Source organism: Elephas maximus, chromosome 19 (genome assembly GCF_024166365.1).
Source record: "Elephas maximus indicus isolate mEleMax1 chromosome 19, mEleMax1 primary haplotype, whole genome shotgun sequence".
Lineage (NCBI taxonomy): Eukaryota > Metazoa > Chordata > Mammalia > Proboscidea > Elephantidae > Elephas > Elephas maximus.
In genome coordinates this window covers 79,989,342-80,014,705 of record NC_064837.1, presented here as the reverse complement: position 1 = coordinate 80,014,705, position 25,364 = coordinate 79,989,342, and the positions used below count along the sequence as shown (strand labels likewise).

General features: G+C 39.3%; 1 protein-coding gene across 3 annotated transcripts in view; it reads right to left on the bottom strand.

The window, feature by feature from the left end:
- Window positions 1-15,929: 15,929 nt before the first annotated feature.
- The window catches only part of RB1CC1 (RB1 inducible coiled-coil 1), a 136,583-nt gene continuing 127,148 nt past the window's right edge, over window positions 15,930-25,364 (bottom strand). The window contains exons 17-21 of one of the 3 annotated variants that reach the window (XM_049860441.1): window positions 24,468-24,515; window positions 22,489-22,547; window positions 20,462-20,598; window positions 18,516-18,586; window positions 15,930-17,746 (exon numbers count right to left, since the gene is read on the bottom strand). In XM_049860441.1, the coding sequence (XP_049716398.1) occupies window positions 17,669-17,746; window positions 18,516-18,586; window positions 20,462-20,598; window positions 22,489-22,547; window positions 24,468-24,515 (393 nt within the window). In that variant the 3' untranslated portion in view covers window positions 15,930-17,668. The remainder of the gene's footprint in view (window positions 17,747-18,515; window positions 18,587-20,461; window positions 20,599-22,488; window positions 22,548-24,467; window positions 24,516-25,364) is intronic. The other 2 variants (XM_049860439.1, XM_049860440.1) reach the window with 2 other exon arrangements.

The following is a 25,364-nucleotide window of genomic DNA, read 5'->3' as shown; positions in this document are numbered from 1 at the left end:
CCTATTCTGAAGCGAGAGGTCTGACAAGAACAGGGTCACCTCCAGTTTCCTGGCCACTTTCTAGAATTTTCCCTCCCCAGTACTCTGCGAAGCCAGCACCTTGCTGCTCAGATCACATACAAGCCCTGTTTCCCCATAGCTCAAGGAGTCAGATCTGAGGAACTTCCTCTCAGCTCCTTGCTCTGCACATTGCTATAAAGTTACTTTCTCTTTCTCAAAGATTGGTGTCTGGATTATTGGCAGGTCTGAGCGTGCCAGACAGAACTCACCTTCTAGGATTTGGTAACAAAAGTATTTTTGTTTGTGAGCTGAGCACAGAGGAGCTTGAATGTCACTCTTAGGCACACAGTCGCCAATGTATTTTCTTAACATTAGGCTTCAGCACCGTTGTGGCTGACTGGCTGTGAGTAACTGGTTCAACACACCTTTTTTGACCAGGTTCAGAATTTTGTCTTAGAGCAAAAGGTATATTTCTATCTTTCAAGTACAAAGACTAGGTTCAGACGGAAGGCCAAAGATCAGCCTTATAGACTCTGAGTTTCTTGGGCATTGTTATGGACTGAGTTTACAAAAATATGTGTTATAAATCCTAACCTTGATGCCTGTGGCTATAATCCCTTTTGGGAATGAGTTGTCTTTGTTATGTTAATGAGACAGGATTAGTGTAAGGTGCATTTTGAGTCAATCTCTTTTGAGATGAAAAGAGATTAAATAATGAGCAGAGGAAAGATGGGGTAAGATAGATGCCAAGACACATGGAGATCTCCAAGGAACCAGGAAGCGGATGAAGAAACAAGGACCTTCCTCCAGAGCTGATAGAGAAAGCCTTCCCTTAGAGCTAGAGCTGTGAATTCAGACTTAGCTTCCTAACCTGTGAGAAAATAAATTTCTGTTTGTTCAACCATCCACTTGTGGTATTTCTGTTACAGCAGTACTAGATGATTAAGACAGGCATCATCTTTGAAAATGTTGACAACTCCCTGTAGTAAGTAGTTCTTACTATTACAAGAGCCTCCTAAAGAAAATTGTCAAGACATTCCTTGTCTAATGACGCAATCCTTTCAAGGTATGGCTGTGCTATCTCTGTTTATATTCATGTGGAACTTGCTCCAGGAAGGAGTCACATCACTTCCAGTAACAACCAACTTTGTCATTGTATTGCTCTTGAATATATGGTCATCCCAAAACTTTGAAAAAAAACTTGAGAGAAAATATTCTGCAAAGTAATTTAATGAGTTACAGATTATCAATCCTGTAATAACAGTGAACTTTTAAGTGTTGCTACAAATGCAGTAGGAGACATTTTGCTTTGAGCCTCCTAACCAAAAAAAGGCCTTTGGATTTCACTGTTATATAAGTAAGTGGAATTATTTTGATGTCAGGAATTGTTCAATGGAGACTTTCTGAACTTCATTCTAAACATAAACTGTTAGTGACATGCTCCTTAATTAAAAGAATTAGAAATAACATGGTAGTGAGTCATTGGGCTTGTATTTCTTTTGTAAAAATGTGTTGGAATTTTCAAAACTTATGTAAATAATCTGGGCTATTTCTGAATCCAGACTGGATTATTCTAATAACATTACAGAGGACACATGCAGGTAATTAAGCATCCCTAGACCCCCCCCAAAAAAGCTTGAGCAAAATTAGAAAAGTTTAAAAATAATTCAATAAGTCATCTGGAGAAAAAGCCCAGAGGTTGGGTCTCTGTGGCTAGAATTTTTTAAACACTGAGCAGTCCAATGTGGATTGGGCTATGGTCTCAGGGAGTCATGACTAGAAAGTCATAATTTTGAAAAAGCTAACATCCAAACAATTGAAAAAGACAGCTTTAACCGAAGGGGGGTGAGAGGATGGGAGCTAGAAAAAGGAGTTGGGGGAAGGAGTGTCATGAAGAAGCACACTGAGGAGCATGCTCCCACATTAGACTACCATAGCTCTGGGACCATCATGGCCAGTGAACTACCAAGCTCTGTTTTTCAGCTAAGCATGGAACTTCATGATGAGTTTGATGTCCAAGGGGAAATAATTCATTTATTTGTCCATTTGTGTATTTCCCTTGGTGAGTAGAGTATGTGTCTGTGTGTGTATACATACACCAGTTGCTTCAAAATTACAAGCAGTGATATGACTACTAAGAGGAGGATTCTACTACTCAATCCAATTCGGTCATACATACAAAGACGCTTTAGGAACATTGGCAATTGAGAGCCGTTATTATTATTTATAGAAAGCAAACAGCAAACAACAAGAACAGATTTCATGGTGAACAGGTCCCGCCATCCTACACGTGACCCACTTTGTAGGAGAGGATACTGCTTACATCTACAAAAGGGACTCACTTACCCTTTCCCAAAAACCAATGTCCATTCTTATGTCACCAGGAGGGCTAGCAATGGCACAGGTGTCAGCAGGTGGACAGCCAGCTGTGGTCAGGTGCTGGGTTCACGTCACCACTGCCTCAGGCTCCCGCTGGCAAATCCCCAGACTAGGTCTCCCAGGACTCTGCAGGCAACCCCTTTACTGGATGTGCTCAGGCCTCTGCAGGCAACCCCTGCTTTTTCAAGTGTTACAGCCTTCAACTGAGCCAGGGTTTCTGCCTATGCCTTCTCAGGCATACTGCCTAGGCCCCATGCCACCATCTGCTCGGCTAGCTGGTTTGGCCTGTGTAATGGTTAAGGATGTGTGTCGGATTGGCTGGCACATGATATTCAGTGGCTTGGCAATTATGATGTAGTTTGGAGTTAGGCAATGATGTAATCACCTCTGTGATAAGATCTGCTATAAGCAGCCAATCAGTCGAAATGGAGTTTCCTTGAGGATGTAGCTTACATTCAATATATATGGACTTTATGGCAAAGCTTGCTGATTTTTGCTGTACTCTGGATCCTACGTTCTGCTCGTCATCACCTGACCTTCGGATTCTTGGGACTTGAGCCAGCAGCCTACCCTCTTACCTGCCGGTCTTGGTTACCTCAGCCACCACAGCCCGTGAGCTAGCAGCCTGCTGTCTGCCCTGCTGACCTTGGGTACATCACCCCCTGTAGCTACATGAGTCAAGAGAAGCTTCCAGCCTGAAGCCTAACCGAATCTGGTACTTTCCAGCCTCTACAAATGCGTGAGCCGTTTCCTTGAGATAAATCTCTCTCTATATATATATGTGTGTGTATGTATGTTGTCGCTGTTAGGTGCCATCAAGTCAGTTCTGACTCATAGTGACCATATGCACAACAGAGCAAAACACTGCATGGTCTTGCGCCACCCTCACAGTTGCTGTTATACTTGAGCCCATTGTTGCAGCCACTGTGTCAATCCATCTCATTGAGAGTCTTCCTCTTTTTCACTGACCCTTTATTTTATTAAGCATGAAGTCTTTCTCCACAGACTGGTTCCTCCGGATAACCTGTCTAAAGTAAGTGAGAAGAATTCTTGAGATCCTTGCTTCTAAGGAGCTTTCTGGTTGTACTTCTTCCAAGACAGATTTGTTCATTCTTCTGGCAGTCCATGGTATATTCTTTGACAACATCATAATCCAAAGGTATCAATTCTTCTTCAGTCACCACCAATAGATCAAGTATCAGCTAGAGGCGAGGCTCTGGATGATTACATGTTTGGTATTTTTCTACAATTTTGTCAGAATGAGAAGTATAAGGAAGCTGGTTGGTTGGTCCTACTTTTGTCAAAGTAGTGAAAGAAAGGGTTGAGTTCAGGGCTTCAGAGTCAAAGCTCAAGCACCACATAAACCACTGAAGAGTTGCCACTTACGCCACAAAAGATAGCCTCATATGTAGTAGCAACAGAGCTGATATTGCTGAAACCAAACCCAGAGTCTTATTGTAAGACTAGCTGAATTACACCACCACTTGAATTTCCAGCATTGAAAGATGTCTGAAGTTAAAGTGAGGGCACTGACTGAGAAGAAATGGGATCCTGAAACTTGGGATGGGGATGTATGGGAAGATAATTAGGAAGCCAGGGACACTGAGCCCCTAAATTCCACTGAATTGCTCCTGACAACAGAAATATCAGCCCTGCCAGCCCATTGATAAGATTAACCGAGCTTATTTGAAGAGTCTTTCTTTGTCTGAGATATCACCTGGGGTGGCATTTGGGGTCATTGCCTGGAGCATCTCCTCAGGCAGATGCCTTACAAGACACTGCTGAATGTTTTCTAAACAATCCCGACCACCCGTTTTTGTTTCTAGACCTGTAACTCGACTTAAGTCCCAGCAAGCCTCCAAAGGCAAAGTGTGACTCAGGAGGAGGTACACTACATTCCAAAAGAACTGCTTGAGTTTTTGAATATGTACAAACAGAAACACGGGGAATATGTCTGGGAATGGCTATTAAGGGGGTGGGATAATGGTGCAAGGAACATAAAGTTGGATCAGTCTGAGTTTATTGATATGAGCTCACTAAGTGCAGATTCTTCATTCAATGTTTCCGCTCAAGGGGTTAGGAAAGTATCTAATAGTTTTTTTGGTTGGGTTGTTGAAGCATGGATTAAGTGATGGCCTACACTAAGTCAAGGTGAAGTAGCAGATCTGCCTTGGTATAGTGAAGAAGGTATCCAAAGCCTTAGGAAAATTGGCATGTTAGAGTGGATTTATCAGGTTAGATCCACAGAGCCCCACATGGAGTGCCCAGAGGACATACTTTTTACCACAGTAGTGAGGGACAAATTTGTGAAGAGAGTGCCAGCATCCTTGAGGATTGCTGTGATTGCTATTTTATGTAATTCAGAATTGACAGTGGGAACACCCCTAATCGAATTAAGACACCTAGCTACAGTGGGGCTGACTGCGCCCCATTATGGAAGGTGTAAGGTGAGGGGCATTCAATAGACAAAGACAAGGTAGGTGTGGTTACTGTAATGGACAACCAAGTCAAAGTAGTAATCAGAATAATCTGACTCATATGGATTTATGGAGTTGGCTACTTAGTCATGGTGTCCCTGGGAGTAGAATAAGTGGCAAATCTACTAAATATTTACTTGATCTGTACAAGTGGAAGAACTGTAGGTCAAATGAACAGTAGTCTAATCTGAATCACCAGAATAGTCATGGCCCCTCAATCAATCCCCAGATTTGAACCAGTTTACAGACCCACAACCCCTTGAATAAAGGAGGGGCTATGTCACCTTGAGGAAAGATCCCACTACACTGCCAAAAACTTATACTGTTAATCTATTCTCCCAGCCATCCCCAAAGTGATCTTCAGCCTTTTATGAGAGTGACTGTTCACTGGGAAAAGGAAACAATCAGACTTTTCAGGAGTTACTAGATACTGGCTCTGAACTGATGATAATTCCAGAAGACCCAAAGTGTCACTGTGGCTCACCAATCAGTGTGGGGGCATATGGAGGTCAGGTTATTAATGGAGTCTTCGCTCAGGTTCATCTCATAATGTATCCAGTGGATTCCCAAACCCATCCTGTAGTGAATGTGTAATTGGAATAGATACATTCAGCAGCTGGCAGAACTCCCACACTGGATCACTGAGAAGTGAGTAAGGGCTATTATGATAGGAAAAACCAAGTGGAAGCCATTAGAACTGCCCCTACCTAGGATACCAAAAGCAATACAGCATTTCTGGAGGGATTATAGAGATTACTGCCACCATCAAGGAGTTGAAGAAGGCAGGGGTGGTGATACCCACCTCATTCCATTCAACTTGTCTATTGGGCCTATGCAAAAAACAGATGGGTCTTGAAGAATGACAGGGGATTACTGAAAACTTAAAGAGGTGGTGACTCCAATACCAGCTGCTGTTCTGGATATGGTTTCATCGTTTTAGTAAATTAATACATCTCCTGGTACCTGGTATGCAGCTGTTGATCTGGCTTATGCCTTTTTCTCCACACCTGTTTCGAAGGACCACCAGAGTTTGTCTTCACCTGGCAAGGCCAGCAATACACCTTCACTTGCCTACCTCAGAGCTATATCAACTCTCCAGCCTTACGTCATAATTTAGTTCACAGGGACCTTGATTGCCTTCCACAAGACATCACATTGGTCCATTACATTGATGACATTATGCTGATTGGGCATAGTAAAGAAGAAGTGTCAATGACTCTGGACTTATTGGTAAAGTATTTGTGAGATAAAGGGTAGGAAATTAACCCAACCAAATTTCAGGTGCCTTCCACCTAAGTGAAATTTCTAGTGGTCCAGTGATGTGAGGAATGTCAAGATGTTCCTTCTAAAGCAAAGGATAAGTTATTGCTTCAGGCCCCTCCCACAACTAAAAAGGAGGCACAATGCCTGGTGGGTCTCTTTGTATTTTGAAGGCAACATAGCTTTCATTTGGGTGTGCTACTCCAGCCTATGTATCAAGTGATCAAAAAGCTGCTAGTTTTAATTGGAGCCCAGAATAAAAGCTGGCTCTGCAACAGGTTCAGGCTGCTGTGCAAGCCACTCTGCCACTTAAGGCCATATGATCCAGCTGATCCAATGGTGCTTGAAGTGTCAGTGGCAGGTAAAGATGCTGTTTGGATTTTGGAGCAAAGCTCTGCCATCTGCAGATAACTACTCTCCATTTAAGAAACAGGTTTTGGCTTGTTACTGGGCCTTAGTAGAGACTGCACGTTTAACCATGGGCCACCTAGTCACCATGCAGCCTGAGCTGCCCATCATGAACAGGTGTTGTCTGACCCACAAAGCCATAAAGTTGGATATGTACTCCATCATTAAATGGAAGTGGTATATATGAGATCAGGCCTGAGCAGGACCTGGAGGCAAAAGTAAGTTGAATGAGGGAAGTGGCCCAAATGCCCACGGTCTCCACTCCTGTCATCACCTATGGCTATCTCCCAGTCTGCACCTATGGCCTCATGGTGAGTTCCTTATGATCAGTTGACTGAGGGAGAGAAAGCTCATGCCTTGTTTACAGACAGTTCTGTGCGATATACAGACAGTGCTCAAAAGTGGACAGCAGCAGTACTACAGCCCCTTTCTGGGACCACCCTGAAGGACAATGGTAAAGAGAAATCTTCCCAATGCCCAGAACTTTGAGCGGTGTACCTGGTTGTTCACTTTGCTTGGAAGAAGAAATGGCCAGTTATGCAATAGTATACTGATTCATGGACAGTGGTCAATGGTTTGGCTGGATGGTCAGGGATTTGGAAGGAACATAATTGGAAAAACTGGAAACATGGAGGTATAGGGAAGAGGTATGTGGATAGGCTTCTCTGAATGGGCCAAAGAAGTGAAGATATTTGTGTCTTATGATCATCAAAGGGTGGTCTCAGCAGAAGAGGATTTTAATAATCAAGTGGATAGGATGACAAGTTCCATGGAAACCAGTCATTCTCTTTCCCCAGACACTCCTGTGATTGTTCAATGGGTTCATAAATAAAGTGACCATAGTGGCAGGAATGGAATTTATGCATGGGCTCAGCAATGTGGACTTCCACTCACTATAGCCAACTTGGCTACAACTACCACTGAGTGCCAGCATCAGAGACCAACACTGAGACCCCAATATGGCACCATTCTTTGAGGTGATCAGCAGTAACCTGGCAGCAGGTGGATTACATTGGACTATGTCTATCATAGAAAGGGCACTTTTTTTTTTTTACTGGAATAGACACACTTACTCTGGATAGGGATTTGCCTTCCCTGCATGCCATGCTTCTGCCAAAACTACCATCTGTGGACTTACAGAATGCCTTATCCATCATAATGGTTATCTCACGTAGCATCGCCTCAGTTCAAGGGACTCACTTCACAGCAAATGAAGTGCAGCAATGGAACCATGCTCATGGAATTCACTGGTCTTACCATGTTTCCCCATCGTCCTGAAGCAGCTGACTTGATAGAACAATGGAATGGCCTTCTAAAGACACAATTACTGTGCCAGCTATGTGGCAATACCTTGCAGGGTTGGAGCAGTGTTCCCCAGGGGGCTGTGTATGCTCTAAAACAGTGTTCTTTCTCCCATAGCCAGTATTCATGGGTCCAGGAATCAAGGGGTGGAAATGGGAGTGACACCACTATTACCCCTAGTAATCCACTTGCAAAATTTTTGCTTACTGTCCCCATTACACTATTCTCTCCAGGTCTAGAGATCTTAGTTCCAAAGAGAGGAATGCTACCATCTGGAGACACATCACTAATTCCATTGAACTGGAAGTTAAGAATGCCACCTGGCCACTTTGGGCTCTTATGCCTCTGGATGAACAGGTAAAGAAGGGAATTTACCATACTGGCTGGTGTGATTGATCCTGATTACCAAGAGGAAATCGGATCGATACTATGTAATGGAGGAAAAGAAGAATATGTCTGGAATTCAGGAGATCCCTTAGGGCATCTCTTAGTACTACCATGCCTTGCGATTTAAGTTAATGCGAAACTACAGCAACCCAAATCTGACATGACTACTAATGGCCCAGACCCTTCAGGAATGAAGGTTTGGGTCACCCACCAGACAAAGAACCACGACCATATGAGGTACTTGCTGAATGCAAAGGGAATATGGAATGGGTGGAAGAAGAAGGTAGTTCTAAATACCAGTTACGGCCACATGACCAGTTGCAGAAATGAGGACTGTAATTGTTGAGTATTTCTTCTTTGTATGTGTGCATCAATTATTTTTGTTTTCTTCGCTTATAAAATATAAGACGTAAACAGGGCTAGTGTGTTTTTGGTTGTATGCATGTTAGTTGTATCATGTTAGGCACAAGTATGTCTTTATAATTGTTTTTACTTAGAGATTATGAATAGTTTAAGGAGGTGTGTACACCTGCTAAGTTGACTATGATGGTTAAGGTTGTGTGTCAACTTGACTGGGCCATGATTCTCAGTGGTTTGGCAGTTATGTAATGATGTGATCACCTCCTTGTGAGATTTACTATGAGTAGTCAATCAGTTGAAAGGGAGTTTCCTTTGGGATGTGGCCTGCATCCAATATATATGGACTTTCTGGCAAAGTTTGCTGGCTTTTGCTCTGCTCTGACTCTTGCATTCAGCTAGTCATCATCTAACCTCTGGTTCTTGGGGCTTGAGCTGGCGGCCTGCTTTCTTACCTACATAGCTTGTGTTCACAAGCCTTTGCAGCCTGTGAGCCTGCTGTCTGACCTGTCATTCTTGGGTTCATCGGTCCCTGCAGCTATATATATATATATATATATATATATATATATATATATATATATATATATATATATATATATATTCACTGGTTTTGCTTCTCTAGAGAGCCAAGCCTAAGACAGGCTGGTAGTGCTACTGCTACTCCTGCCGCAGCTACAGGCTACCAGTCTCATGGCTCTCACCACTCACGCTGCCTCTCTCTACTCCGTGGGCCAACCTTGGCCACTGCCACCGTCTGCTCCACCATTTCTCAGTCTTCGGTGTTATGGTATCAGTGTTAAGTCTCTTACTGGTATTACAGCTCTTTTGCCCTGGTCTAGGCATTTCTCAGAACAGAGACCCCCAAGTCCAAACGACATGATCCTCTGCAGGCTCATGGATTAGGAGGTCCAAAAAAAAAACTGTAAGATTGGCTGCTTATAGAGGAAAACTCCTTGTTAACTTTAAAGGCATGGCTTTCCTGGCAGGATCACAAACTGACCAATCCTTTAGGTGGGTTACAAACCTACAATCCTCTTAGATGACTGCAAGCTGCTTAGGCAGATGGCAAACCAACCAATCCTCTCAGGTAGATTGCAGCCCAACCAACCATTTTAGAAAACTGCAAACCCAGGGCTAGAAAGCCCACATAAGAGAAACTCATTGTATCACAGTAAGATTCTGCTCTCTGGTCAGAACTAAACTGCTGTTAATGAAACTAAACCCCTATTGTTTGAAATGTCTCTGGAGTGTCTGAAGGGACACGTGATTGCTTGTACTCCTCACAGTTCAATGTGGAGGCCCATCAGGAAATAGCTGGTACCGGAGTTAGAAAGTGATCACTGTCTGTTCGGTGCTCCCAGTCTATATGGGAGTACCAGGATCAAAGTGATGAGAGGATTCTTGTAGGCAGTAACGTTTTTAAATGCACTTGCCTATTTAATAGGATGATACTGTTATTTGTAAGACATTTAATAACATTTTAAATTATGCACGATTGCTTTTAGTGCTAAGTGGTTACTAAGAAGAGGCCTCCGGTAACAAGATTTCCAGAGTGTGCAATGACCATTGCCAAAGTTTAAAGAGTGAGCCACTCACTCATGGTCCCTCATATTCTTCAGTGCTATAGGTTAACTGTGAGGGATATACAGGAAAATGTGTTACTTTTAAAAAGGACCTAATCAATGTATGGTGGCACCAAAACAGAAGGGAAAAAAGGACACTGCATAACCTGTATAAAGCTGATGCCTACACGTAAGACAGTTCCAGAAGTCATATTTTCAAACAGGTTGGATGTAGAGATCAGCTTGCAAGATATGATTATGACAAATTGCTGCTGAGAGAATCCAGGCAAATGCTTGCGAGATTAGACTTCACACTTTTGTCAGAGTTAAGAATTCATTCTCTAAGAAACTAAACAACTCATGTTGGAGGCCTGGGCTGGTTATGTAGACATCCACTGATGCTTGCTTTCAACAGAATTCCAAAGAGATTACAAGGAATACTTACATTAACTATTCACTGAGTAATATTACCACTATGACTATTAGAGAAATTAATTGCTGTTATTTCTAAACCAGTCTAAGGATAGTACACCATTGATTTGGAATTAGGATTAGATCGTCAGAAGCATCTTTGCAATTAAGTTCCACAAAACTGTAGAGATAATTCTGAAGCAACACGTATTTGTAAAACAGCTCTTGAAAAGCCACTGAAAGTGTTTGAAATTTCTAAACTACTGACACTGAATTTTAGTGATAAATTCTAGAGTTGTGGAGACTCCTGCCTGTAATAGGCCTTGCACCTTGCTCTGTAGGAAAAGGGTGACATCTGTTAAAATGGTTCAAGAAAACAGTGTTTCAGTGGGCATGGTCACCAGATAAAGAGGCATCCCTTATGTGATGTATTCTTATTGCTTGGGTTACACGAGTACATGAAGGACTAATCTTGCATTTTGTTATCCTGGGGCTATTACGTTTCTACTAATAGAACTGATATTGCTTCTAAGCGTTATTAATTTTAAGGTGGGAATGAAACAAACAGGTGGAGCTCAAGCTAAACGGCCTCCAAGTCTGAGACACCTAAGAAGTATGTAAACCACATAGCTCACAGCTGACTGCTCAGTCTCATTACCACTATGTTAAGAATTGTTTGAAAGAATTTCCATTTTACCCATTAGACTATAATTACACAATGTATTTTTTTAATTGGCCAAAGACATCCTATTTATATACTAAGTGTATGACTAACATAAATTAGTGGATGTTAATAACAATTTTAACTGTTTATCAGTTATCACTACTTAGTAAAACAAACTGATGACAATTGGATTTTAAAAATAACACCCAGATCGGTGACTTTAAGAAGCATCATTAAGTCAAATGCTTTTTTATAACCTCCAAGGATATCTATTAATCTATATCTAAATCTTAAAGGATTATAGCTGTTTTAGGCCTAACTTCAAAATGAAGTTTGGTGGTTTAAAAAGGCCAGTTTTGAATATTTTGATCAAAGATTCTATAGAAGAATCCCGATCAAAAGGGGGGAAATGAAAAAAAAATTTCAAATTCTCACAGAATCCAGACTTTCTGGAGCCCTGGAGGCTGGACCTGAACATATTTCCCTAAAAAAATTTTTATACCTTAAATCAAAAATATTTCCTGATATCTACTTAAAACCAACCATTTAGCTTAACTATTAAAGCATATTTGCCTTGAGCATTATGCAGTCTTTAAGATCTATGCGGAATCAAATTGACAACTCAAAATGTTAGATAGGAACCTTAAGGGGTAGTGAGTTTGTGTTAATGGGGGAGGAGCAATTCAGAAATGGAGGGTGAGAATGGCTGCACCGCTCAAAGAACTTAATCAGTGTTACTGAGCTGTACATGGAGAGAGTGAATTGGTGTTACGTTCTGCGGTGTATTCTCAATTAAAAAAAAAAAAAAAAAGCCACAGTTGTTTTTTTTGCAGCTGCTCACACCCATTGGTGGTAGAACAGACGTGGTTTCCAAGCCTTAAATTTCTGTTGTCACTTCTTGGAATGCTCCTGCCACAATGTAAGACAACCGGGCTCTTTTGGAAGCAATGTGAAGAAGGCGTCCCTGTTGGCACTTACCTAACTACCAGATGCGCAAGGAGGGCATTTTGGATCATCCAGTTCCAGTGGAGCCAACAAATGACTGCAGCCATTGGGCTACTGCAAGGGAGAGTAGCTGAAGAACCACCCTCGAGCCCGGCCCAATTGCAGTCATGAGCAAAGAAATGGTTAATTTAAGCCAAGTTTTGCACTGATCGGTAAGACAGCAATATATACATACCTAATATAGAAATTGGTGTACAAAACTCAGAACATGTGGTATTGCCCCACCAAGGCTAGAAGCGTGAGATTGGAAAAGGGGAGAAACTGTTACTAAAAATGGGAAGATGGTGGCTCATGTTTTGTAGTAGCTACTCAATCAGCAAAATTACCAAATTTGTCAATCTGGTTAATATTTCCAGGAAATGTTCAAAGTGTCAACTGGCTTGAAGCACAGGAAGAGAGATTATCTAGAGAAGAAGCTGTTGAGTTGGCAAGCAGAATTCAGCAGAAATAAGGGAGACCAGGACCTGCTGCGTTGGGCTCAGTCTCTCTGGCAAGCTAAGGACTCACAAAGTAATAAATTGTTTCAGGCTTCTGCTCAAATCAAGAGTGTGTCTGTTTTGCTCTTTACCAAGACTTCAAAAGGATTTAAGTCAGTACTTAATAAACCCTATTAGCTAGACCTTGTAAGGCCTTCTAAGAATCGCGTTTTCTTACAGCACTCTAGCACTACAGAAACCTCTCTCTGAATTACGGTTTTAAAGAGCATATGTTGAATTCCAATCAGATTTATAGGAATAGGAAGCCCACAAAGTTTTCAAGGGAGTTGTACTATGCTAAACTAAAATGGCTCAAAATGAAAAGCCTCCGGCTCCCAACTTTGAATAAGCAGCTTCTTCAAAGAACTCGAGGCAAATACTGGAGTCTTAATTGCCAGCAAATGCACAGCTCTCAGACCCTATTCATTCTCTCAGGCTCATGTCTGAAGAGTACCATTGACAGGAACTATTTATTCTGACCACTGGAGAAAATCAGGCCATTCATTTTACTACTAACCAGAAGACCACTACGCTAGAACTCAGGAGCCATCAATTCAACTCTCAGCTTAGCTCCTGATCGCTCTGCGTCTGCTTTCTTATCTTGAAAAGGGCTAGGTCAGGTAATTTTTAAGATCTTAAATAGGTTTAAATTAGAATTCTAGAACCAATTTCTTTTCCAGGTCCTGGATTCAGGGCACAGGAAAGGGTTAAAAATAAAGTTTGAAACCAGCTTTTAATGTCGACTTTTGAAAATGAGAGGACAGTTAATCTGTTGATGGACATTTAGGTTGCTTTTACCTTCTGGCTGTTGTAAACAGTGCTGCAATGAACATCAGAAGTTGTTTCTATTCCTGCTTTCAATTCTTCCGGATATATTCTTGAGTGGAACTGCTGGACCGTGTTTAGTGTTTTGAGGAAGCGATGGTTTTCCACAGCTGCCATACCATTTTACAACCCCAACAGTGGATGAGGGTCCAATTGCTCCACAACAGCTGTCCCCTTCCAGACCCCCAAGTCCTAGCCATTTCAGTAGGGGTGGTTTCTCATTGTAGTTTTGATTTGCATTTCCCTAATGATTAATGGGGGCCCTGGTGGCACAGTGGTTAAGCATTTGGCTGTTAATCAAAAGGTCGGCAGTTCAAATCCACCAGCCGCTCCTTGGAAACACCATGGGGACAGTTCTACTCTGTCCTATAGAGTTGCTATTAGTTGAAACTGACTCAACGGCAGTGTCTGGCTTTTTTTTTAATGACTGATGAGTTTTGGTGGTGCAGTGGTTAAGAGCTCAGCTGCTAACCAAAAGGTTGGCAGTTCAAATCCACCAGCTGCTCCTTGGAAATCCTATGGGGCAGTTTTACTCTGTCCTATAGGGTCCCTTATGATGTAACTGAAGTGGTATTTTCAATTGCATCACATGCTTGTGAAAGCTGGACAATGAACAAAGAAAACCGAAGACGACTTGACACCTTTGAATTGTGGTCTTGGCGAAGAATATTGAATATACCATGGACTGCCAAAAGAACAACCAAATCTGTCTTGGAAGAAGTACAACCAGAATGCTCCTTAGAAGCAAGGATGGCGAGACTGCATCTTACATACTTTGGACATGTTGTCAGGAGGGATCAGTCCCTGGAGAAGGACATCATGCTTGGTAAAGTAGAGGGTCAGCAGAAAAAAGGAAGACCCTCAACAAGGTGGATTGACATGGTGGCTCCAACAGTGGGCTCAAGCATAACAATGATTTTAAGGATGGTGCAGGACGGGGCAGTGTTTTGTTCTGTTGTGCATAGGGTCACCATGACTCAGAACCGACTCGACAGCACCTAACAACAACAACAACACAGGGTCAGTATGAGTCAGAATCCACTCGATGGTTAATGGTAATGACTAATGCAGACATACATGAAATGGGATATAATCAGCCATAAAGAAAAATGAAGTCCTAATATTGCTACAACATGGGTAAACCTTGAAAAAAATGCTGAGTGAAACATGAGTCACAACAGGACAAATATTGTATGATCACATGAAATACCCAGAACAGACAAATATAGAGACCAAAAGTTAATTCATGAATACCAGCGGTGGAAAGGAGGAGAGAATGGGGAGTTACTGGATAGGGGGCACTGAGCTTCTGTTAAGACTGATGGAAAAATCTGGAAATAGGATGGTTGTACAGTATGATGAACTTATGTTAACATTACCTAATCATGTTAACAATTATGTTAACATTACCCAATTGTATATGTAAAAAATGTTGAAATAGCAAATATTGTTTTATATATATAAATGTATATATGTGTGTACATATATATATATATATATATATATAAAACACATGCACAAAAGGGACAAGAACAAAGATTGTCAGACATTTGAGTATGGATTCCAAAGTGAAACATTAAGACCAAATATAATTAGAGAAATGAATACACAGGATTCATGAAAACGTAATCAGCACTCTTGGAAATTAAAATCATGACTACCAACATAAAAAAAGAACAATGAAATGGTCAAAAAGAAACATTGAGGAAACTTCCAGAGAAAAAGAATGGAGGCCTACCAGGATTAACACTGGGTAAGAGTTTGAGAGAGGTGAGAGAAAACAGAATGTATTTTTCTCCTAGTGGCATTGTCTGTAAGAGTTCACTGGGGCTTGGGGTGGGGAACTGCACAGCATCATGTTGTTTTATTATACCAGGACTACGAAAAAGCTTCTAAAATTTCCTGGGGACCAATGGGAGTGTACAAAAGAACACAAAACGGAAGGGCACAAGATTTCTTAACAGAAGACAATGGAACGGCTGCAAAATTCTGTATATGATTAAACTATCAATCAAGTGAGATCCTATTACATTTACAGATATGTAATCACTCATGAAATTTATCAAGTAAAACGATGATGCAAAGTTGATTTACAAAGAAATAGCACTATAGCCTATAGTTTAGTGCAACAGATAAAAATAGCTAAAAAGAGAAAACAGTGGCCTCTAAGGGAGCAGAATTATGGAATAGGGCGGAGGCTTTGGGGCATACCGTTAAAATCATTATTAGTATTTTTTTAATCATGTTTATGTTTTACACTTTGATGACTTTTTTAAAATCAATAAAAATTTATTTTTCCTCATTCTGTTCTTACGTCCAGGTACCTTTGCCAAAATAAATAAAACTATATAATTCAAGTATGCTTAAAGTTTACTTGAAGTACAATGAAATTTAAATATTCATTCGAGTAATAAAGAAACTTCCATTTATTTCTAGCAGAGTCCAAACTCCGAAGCTCACAGGATGCAACTGCCTTCAACTACCCAAAAAGTGCAAACAATGAGTTTAGATTTCCAGTTTCATTTTTTTTGACATAGAAAATCATTTCATTTTTTTGTTTTGTAAAGGTATACATGAAAAGTGATAGGGTTGTTACAAAACAGGATATAAGAAAAATTATAAGCAACAAAACGCAACATCAATGAGCAATACTAACGAGAGGGGGGATTTGATGCCATGGGCCAGCACAGCACAATGACCACACGGTACGTTTCAGGGCCAGAAACTGTCAAAATGGCTCATCTGGCAGATTCATTTAGACCCAACCAAACCTGCTTAAAAAAACCACTCTGGAAATTTATTGCTTTTGTATGCTCTGCATAAAGATGTCATCATGGAAGGATTAAATAGAAACATGTGAAATCGTTTGTTCATTTATTCAGGAATATGTTGTCAGTTTGCTATACACTATGCTGTTTATTCCACTGTCTGTACTGCTAGATATACATATTTAAAAAAATACTTCACTTATTTTTGTGAAGAAATTATTTTCTGAAAAAAGAATCAACAAACCTGAAATAAGTCTCACCCAACTCAACTAATTTAAATACTCTTGCTCAGTGGCGTCTTCTCTACAGATCTAGTTTACACAATTCTATCGTAATTAACACTGCTTTACCCTGGGGTACATAGTATATAAAGAACAGTTTTGAAATAAACATGTTTCTCTTTGATATGATACAGAACAATTTTTTCACACTTCTCAGCAGTCACTCAAATTTATTGAAAATGTATTCTTTAAAAGGCACACACATTTACAGGTTCAAATCTTTATTGTTTTAAAATTCTACATGTCTTTTACAATACAACACTTTGTTATTTAAATGATCTCTATATGGTTAATGTACAATGAATATCTTTTTTCTGAAACTCAACCATGAATTACGATTTCATCAATATGATTATTCTAAACAGAGTAATAAAGAAGATGGGAAGATTTGAGTGCTTCATTTGAAACTGTCTGGCACAGACTCTTCCCTTTAGAACCCAGATGACCAATCACTGAAAAGTGCTTTTAAAGATTGCTGATAATTTATGGCTGATCTTAAAAATCAGTCAATCAAATTACCGAGTTCCTTTTTCCTTGAAACATCAAAGGGCATTTAAAAAAATAAATGAAACAATTTGCTTTAGTAATCTACAGAGGCAAACTCAAAAGTATGATTATCTGCATGCAATAATACTCCTCTTTAAATAGTTTTAAAGAATTTACACATTTTATAAAGAATGTGTTAAACAGTGCAAGTATCTGATACTGATTTCACAAAAGGACAAATGCTGGTAATAATAACTAACATTTAACACCTAAGTTTAAGCTAATGTATACTTAACAGGCAATTAATATGGCTAATTATAAGCCACAATGCACAGGGTATGTATGCCCTTTGAGAAAATGAACTAGTTTGGTCCTCATTTCTAGAGTTATCTGGGTAAAAAAACAAAAACAAAACCATTTTAATTCAGCCAAGGGTTTCAATGAATTTATTGTTCCTAAAATGAAGCCAGTTAAAAAGTCAATGTTGTACACCAATGGAGAGTATTGTCACGCTGACTCTGTATAAAAAGACGGCCTGCTGTTTTTTGGAGTGATGAGTGAGCACTATAGGACAGATCAGAAAAATGTCACAGAATGTTATTACTGTCTTCTATAAATTATACTTTCTTATTCCAGGACACTGCTTTCACTCTATAGAACTTTGTCCCCAAAGGAACTTTAAATCTGTTTTGTGCCTAGAAAGGAAAGAAAAGAGGGAATCACTTAAATGACTAAACCAAGTTACACAAGTCACCTTCTGTCACACTACGAATAGCTGGGGTAGTGAGGAGACTTTGTTCAACTACACAAAACTCATGCCCCGTCAGCTGAGCGTATTTTCAGTCACTATTACTGATGGAAGAAAAAGTTGGTAATCATGGCTAAAATGTATGAATTTTAGTACAACGTGAGCCTTATGTGATTACTTCAAGTATCAAACCTCAGTAACACACCGTTTGAAGTTATCTTAGTGTTTTGCAGCACTAAGGCCCAAAATTAGAGTCAGGCAGGAAGAATGCACAGTCGATCTCACTAATTCTATAGCACTGATATTGCTGACATTACTATCAGGTGTATTTTTAGTTATCAAATTTTTTCACATTTCACTCTTCACTGGGGGTAGGGTATAATAATAAAAAGACATCAAGTCTTCCTATAAAAAAAAATTCACCTTGAGCCACCAGTTATGCAATGCTCTTCTGCATATGAAAACACCAGCTAGAGAAGAGAAAATCTGTAGTAGCGATTTTTCTTATAGGGATGGATTGTGGAGAATTTATTCTGATGTCTACAAATAGCACAAACACTTAAAAAATCGTTGGTTCAAACTCACCCTCATTAAAATTAAGCTCACACTGAAGTGAAAGGCTAAGTACAGCGCTAGCGCCAACTCCTAATTAAAGCAGCATGAGTCTCTTTCTGTAACTGCTAAATTCTTATCATATATGGTGGCAGCTGTTTTACCTTCTTGGCTTGACAGTATTCCTTTTCCATTACTTTTCCAAGTACCCAGGGTCTTCTAGATGCACCTGAAGCTGATAAATCAAACTGTTAATTTCTTTTTGAAGGTAAGGTTATTATTATTTATGTAAACGTAACAGCCAGTGTTAAAACAGACTCCTGAGGTTCACAGGAGCGAAAGAATACATGTAACTCCTGAAACTTGTGAAATATGTGCCAATTTATAAAATAAAACAAAATCCATGTTACTTTTCAAATAGCAACCTATGGCTTTTGTTACTCACTAACGAAATATAGATGGCGTATCAAATCACAGAACTGAGTTCAAGAAATGCTAATAATCTAAGTATAAATCAAGAACAAAGAAATCTAGGAATTCTAAGCTAACTCAGTAGTGCCATCTACTGAAAGATCTAACAAAGTTGACCTTTCTCTTATCTGAAAACAAAGTTATGTAGATAAAACTTATTTTTTTCTTGGTTCAAAGTAAAGCATGATTGTTTGGGAGTCACTGTTCGAAACAAAAGTCCTCAACGGTAGGAACAGCTCCATTTACACGTTTGTACTCCACAGTGCCTGGCAGAGTTAAAACCCGATTCCGACTCTAACTCACGGTGACCCTACAGCACAGAGTAGACAGAACTGCCCCATAGGGTGTCCAAGGCTGTAATCTTTATGGACCCACACTGCCACATCTTTCTCCTGTGGAATGGCTGGTGGGTCTGAACCACCAACCTTTCTTTCAGCAGCCAAGCACTTAATCATTGCGGCACCAAGGCTCCATTGTGAACAGAGCTGTTGTTCAGTGGCTACCTAGTGGGATCTAAGAACCAAGAAAGTCTGGAAGGGCAGTACTTGTGTGGAAAGGAGATGGAGAATGTGTGTGTTGAGGGGGGTGGGGGGAGGCAAAATGAGAAGCTGTGTGATAAGCTTTTTAAATTCATCAGAAGAAGTTGCCATGAAAAAGTTGATTCTAAAAGCGCTTGGCCAATAAATTATTCTGTTTAGGCCAAAGCCTCTGCAATTCCAACAGAAGCCATAATCAATCTTTATTCCATAAAAATCTTTTAGCAAGATACAAATTCAAGACATCCTGAATAAATTATTTTTCATGTCAGAACTGAACGTATACCAATACTGTTACGTGATAGAAAGATAAAAGCCCTTGGACCACAGGATATGAAAAATACTCTCAACAGTGAAATAGCACTTCACAGCCAGTTCATAACGACTGAAAGGGGTCATCTAGAATGAAGTGCTTGCTGACACCTGGGAAGTAACGTATTCAGTTATGAGTCTCACTATCACAGGAATAGAAACACTCTGGTAATCCACACACCCCTAGCGCAACACTACAGGGTTAGCACTCTCCCAACTGGGATCCTCTGGTTTGAATTCCTTAAAGAAAAAAAGTTTCATGGTTAAGTAAAACCATAAAATAAAGTGTCTGAGAAACACTGACCCACTCATGCGTGAACACCTCAGCTTGGGCAGTGTGACCAATTACTATGCTTTCTCTTTGAATTCCATAAAGAGTGGAGAAATAAATAAGAGACATTTATATCCAATATATTTAAATAAAGCTTACTGCCATTTAAGACAAAAGTATTGAATAGATTAATGAAAACCAAGGTAGGAACACAGGATGATAAATAGGATGGAAAGAACATGTTATAATTTATTAAAAGAACTAATAATTTTGACTTAATGTAATTGTGCTACTGCTAGGGTATGAAACATCTGAATCAATTACACACTATTCTGTTCAATAGACTGATTACATGAACTATAATCTTAATTTTCAAATGTCAATGGAATCCATTAACAAAGCTGGGTAATACAGATTTTAGATAAAAAACAAAACGGATTAAGTAGCATTTCCTGCTAGAGAACTAATTCTGATGTAATTAGACAATGGAAAGAAACAATCTTAGGAATGTGACACTTACCACCCTCACCTGGTTTGAGGTCCAGGCCAGGCAGAGATTCTGAATGCAGAAAGTATAAGGTAGGACTAACAGTAAATAACACGTAATTGTCATGGCGTTCATCTAGGATGATGAGTACCAAATCTCCCACCTGAAAACTGAATAAAGTAATGTAATTTTATTATATAGAAGAGTGGCCATCACCCTACTCTGGAAAATTAAGGATATAGTCTACAACGCTCAACCACACCGCCAAGTGTTAACGCCGCATTAACTTCCACGTTTAGATGATGTCCTTGTGGCCTTCTGCGCAGCCTCCCCGTGGGAATGCTTCAGCATGCACAACAGACGTTGCCAGGATGATACCAGCAACCGTCAGAGGTCAAGTTTCCTGAGGCAAATTTCCAATACTATCTAACATTTAAAAAGAGAAAAAAAGAAAAACACCTGCTTGGATGAGGAGGAAAATAAGCACCTATTATATTTCATCCAGTAATAGGATGATTATAGTCCTAAATCTTTTATTTTACAAAAAGAAATCTAAGTTTCACTGAGACTTCAGAGATAGTGAAGTTATATGCAGTCACAGTGGCAAATAAAGAGCTGGAACCCACTTCTCCAAGCTCCACTCAGTGCTCTTTACCATGAGAGAGCTTGACAGGGTGTAAACAAGATAATGAATTATCACTGGTTGAGGGTATAGGCCTGAAAGAAATGAGCAAGGAAAGAAAGAAGTAGGTACAACTGCTTGCATGCTCTAAGTGGTTGTCTATCTCTTCAGTACCCTTAGAAATGTGTTCAAAACATATTCAGTAGGCTGGGAAAGTTAATCTTAGATTTCCTCGTTGTCATGATCATTTAATTCAGTAGGTCCCATACCTGATAAATCATCACATCAAAGGCAGCTGGGGAGGCTTTTAAAAGTGAACAGTCTTATATTCATTCATCATCTGATAAATACAGCTTACTGACTTACTATGTGGCAGGCACTGTTCTGGCTGAATATCAAAACGTATTATCTCAAAAAGGGGAGACAGGGGCTCTCTGAAGCAATGTCATTTAAGCTCATCTCTCTCTAACCTCTGCAAGACTACAGACTACCCATTCATTTGACACACAGCTGTTACAACAGATGCCACCCAGCCCTTTCAAATTACTGAGAAAAGATAAAGTTATAATGAGATGTCAGAGCCCAGTGACCATGAGGTACCTCACAGCCAAAAATTGAGTCAACAAACCTATTATAAATAAAACAGCTTTAAAAAATATTTACAGTTCAGTGATTTCTGGATCCATCTTGTCAGGAGCCCTGCTGACGTGCTGGTTAAGCGTTTGGCTGCTAACCAAAAGGTCAGCAGTTCGAATCTACCAGCCACTCTTTGGAAACCCTATGGGGCAGTTCTCTACTCTGTCCCATAGGGCTGCTAGGAGTTGAAATTGATTTGATGGCAATGGGTTTTTTTTTATTGGTTGTCAGGTATAGGAGAGTGACACTGTTAACAATGCTTTTCTTTACTATTCCAGAGACCCTCATTTCAAATAACACAAGCCAAAGAATAATAATGTTATGGGTTAGTTTGGCCCAGGAAGACTGACTACTAAATCATTTAGCTAGTAAATTTAATAGTGTATTATGAATTTGTAGCATGTCAATGAAGTCTGAAAAAGAAAATGAGGAAATACTATAACTTTAAAACAAATTAAGACCCTCCAAATTAAAAATGAAAACCGCTAAGGGGATGAGATTTAAAAGAGTTAAATTTAGAAATTTAACTAGGGTCAGAAAGGTTCCAAGAATATTTATGTGTGAACTAAGATGTAATAGGAACATTTTAAAACGTAATCCTAACATTTCCAGAATAATAATATAGAACCTTCATTTTCCAATTAAAAAAACTGTAGTACTACTGAGTAAAAAAAAAAAAAATTAATTCAATGAACTTGGATCAGAAGGCTTTTAGCCACTGAAATACATTTGTCTTAATCAACAAATACTATTTAATACTTTTTTCCTACAAGAAAACCCTAGGTATAAATAAAATACTTACTCTCGAATGGCTATTTTTTCAGAATGCCTTGAAGATACTGAAGACATGCTCTGAGACATCTTAAAAAAAAAAAAAGTTCATAAAGCTTATAAAATTAGAGCACCATTTTTTTTTAAGTAGGTCCACACTACAAACATTTCTTTTGAATATGCTACACACAATTAAGGCTGTATCACAGCTTTTAAGAGCCCAAACTTCTTCATTATTTATTTTCATTAACGCAATTCTATTACTTTAACAATCAGTTTCACCTGACAAATTTATCTACATTTTTTCTTATGTTACTTAATCAAAGCTGGTTGGATGAAAAACTGAATCTAGAACTGCATTTAATTTATAATTACAAATTTAATCTATAAAAATCAGTAATAACACAGAGAAAGAGACGGAAATCTTTAGATAAGAACTGCAAAACTCTAGCACACAGATTTTCAAACTTCCCTGGTAGAAAAAAATCCTTAAAAAAACCTTACTAGGAAGCACAGTATCTAATCAGCAATAACAAACATTACTTTGGTTAAAATGGGCGTTGGTAAAGTCTCCTCTCTCTTATCTCCAATTCAACTCCTGAGATGCCTCAAAAAAACACCATTTTTCGTCATCACTAAATAATAAAAGATCTGATGGGCCACCTGTTTCCTCTGCTGCTGATGAGTACAGGGACTGGTACACGCTAACTGCCTAGCTGTTGCCCAGACAGCTCTGCTCTTCGAATAGGCTTCAATCCACCATCTGTCCTCACACCATCAAGAGATACATGGACACTTGTTCAAAGAACTGGACCTAGGAGAGTGGCACAAACACCAACCCTTCTCCAGCAAAGTGGGCCCAGTGCACAGTTATACAAAGCAAGGGCAGAAAAACAAAAAATAATGAATAGAAAAGCCTGTAAGTAAGCAGCACAGATTTACACTTAAATGATTTACATTCTCTCTGGGCAGGAATGGGAGACTCTTTGGATTCATTTATAAATACTCATCAAGCAGGTATTATATACTTCTTACCATTCTAGATGCTGAGACACAACACTGAACAAAACTGACAAAAATTCCTGCTAAATACAGTTTACATACGACTGAGGCTACTGCATAAAACACATGCTAAGTGGTATCTGGAATAGGCAGTTTTTCCAAGTAGTTTTGAGAAACTGTTTTCTCTACTTACAGAAATAACAATTGGCCTTAAGAGTGTATTGGTGATAAATTAATGACTAACAGTCTAATTACTGTGGAATTAATATGTGATCCATCATGTTCAAGGTACTGGAAAGCAGACAGTTCACTATGACACTTTCCTTTTTAAAAGCTTTATTCTAAACACTATCTTAATGCCTGCTCAAAAGCATTGAACACAAGCCTTAAACTGGTACCTTAAACTGATTCTATTTCCTCGTAAGCAGTATTTACTAGAAGCTGAAAAATGAAGTAATTGCTTAATTAAAGCAATTATCATTGGCTACAAGACTTGAGTTGGTCGTCCAAGTAATCAGTTAAGTTCACCGGTCAGAGTAAAGCCAAGGTAATTCAGAACACTATACAGGTTCCTGTTTTCCAGACTTCATTTTAAAAAATAAATCAAGGTTCTTTAGACTGCATCATTTTGTTGCTTTTAAAAATATCTCAGTGAGTTAGTTCATGTGGTCAGATTGATAGTCTTTTCTCACCAAAACACATTTCCTTTTATGCCAAGAAAAAAGTCTAAATTTACAGGTGATAGTCTACACCTACAGCAATGGTAAGCCCTGACCTAAGGAGCCCTGGTAGTGGGGTGGTTAAGAGCTCAGGCGCTAACCCAAAGATCAGCAGTTCGAACCCACCAGCCACTTCCTTGGCGGGAAAAGCTCACAAAAAGATTACAGCCTAGGAAACCCTATGGGGCAGTTCTACTCTGTCCTATAGGGTCATTATGTATCTTTATAATAAAATACAATGCAAATAACTAAAAAATATCAAGACCAATTTGGCAAGAAAAAAACTTACAAGTCTTTGATTTAACCGCTTATTTTCTTCTTCTTTCAACTGCAATGTCTGTGCGGGGGGGAGGGGAGAGGAGAACAGATCTGTGGTTTATTCTCATAGTTACTCAAAGAAATCCATACAGAATAATCATCATCAGACTACTGTTTGGGTTTCCTGGCAAAAAATGTTAATGGTGATATTATTTTCTATGAATCCTTTCCAACTCTTATTTACTGGCTTAAGCCAAAGGTTCTCAAACTTCAATATGAATTAGAACCATCTGTGGAACCTATAAATATGGAGGTATGTGAGATCCAATCCTAAAGACCCTGTTTTAGTAGGTTTGGCCTAAGGCGAAGAAATCCACATTTATAACATACACTTCAGGTGATTCTGAGGTAGGTGGTCACACAACCCTTTAAGAAAAAACAAAACATGCTACATTTGAAAAAAGCTATACGATTTTAATTTTGGGTATTTACTATGTTTATAGATACTACTGAAAAGACATTGTTGAAAACCTTCAACTCCTTAAGGGATAAAAATTGGTCTACGAACAAAGATTTGACAAATGTGTACAAAAGTTAGATCTTATCTGAGAGTACAACTAGAGTAAACCTCTTACGGAAAAATTTCTCCTATTCATTTCAATTAACATTTATAAAAAAAATAACTCTTTTCTTCACCATTGTTTATTTTTTAATGTTTTCATTCATTACTGTGGTATGTTGCTCCACCTTCTTTTTTAAAAATATTTTACTGTGTTTAGGTTCCCATTCAACAATTTCCACACAAGTTTTTCAGTGACATTGGTTACATTCATCACAATATGTGAACATTCTCATTTCCATTCTGGTTGTTCCGTTTCTGTTAATCTAGTTTTCCTGCCCTCTTAAATTCTCATTTTTGTTTTAAAGT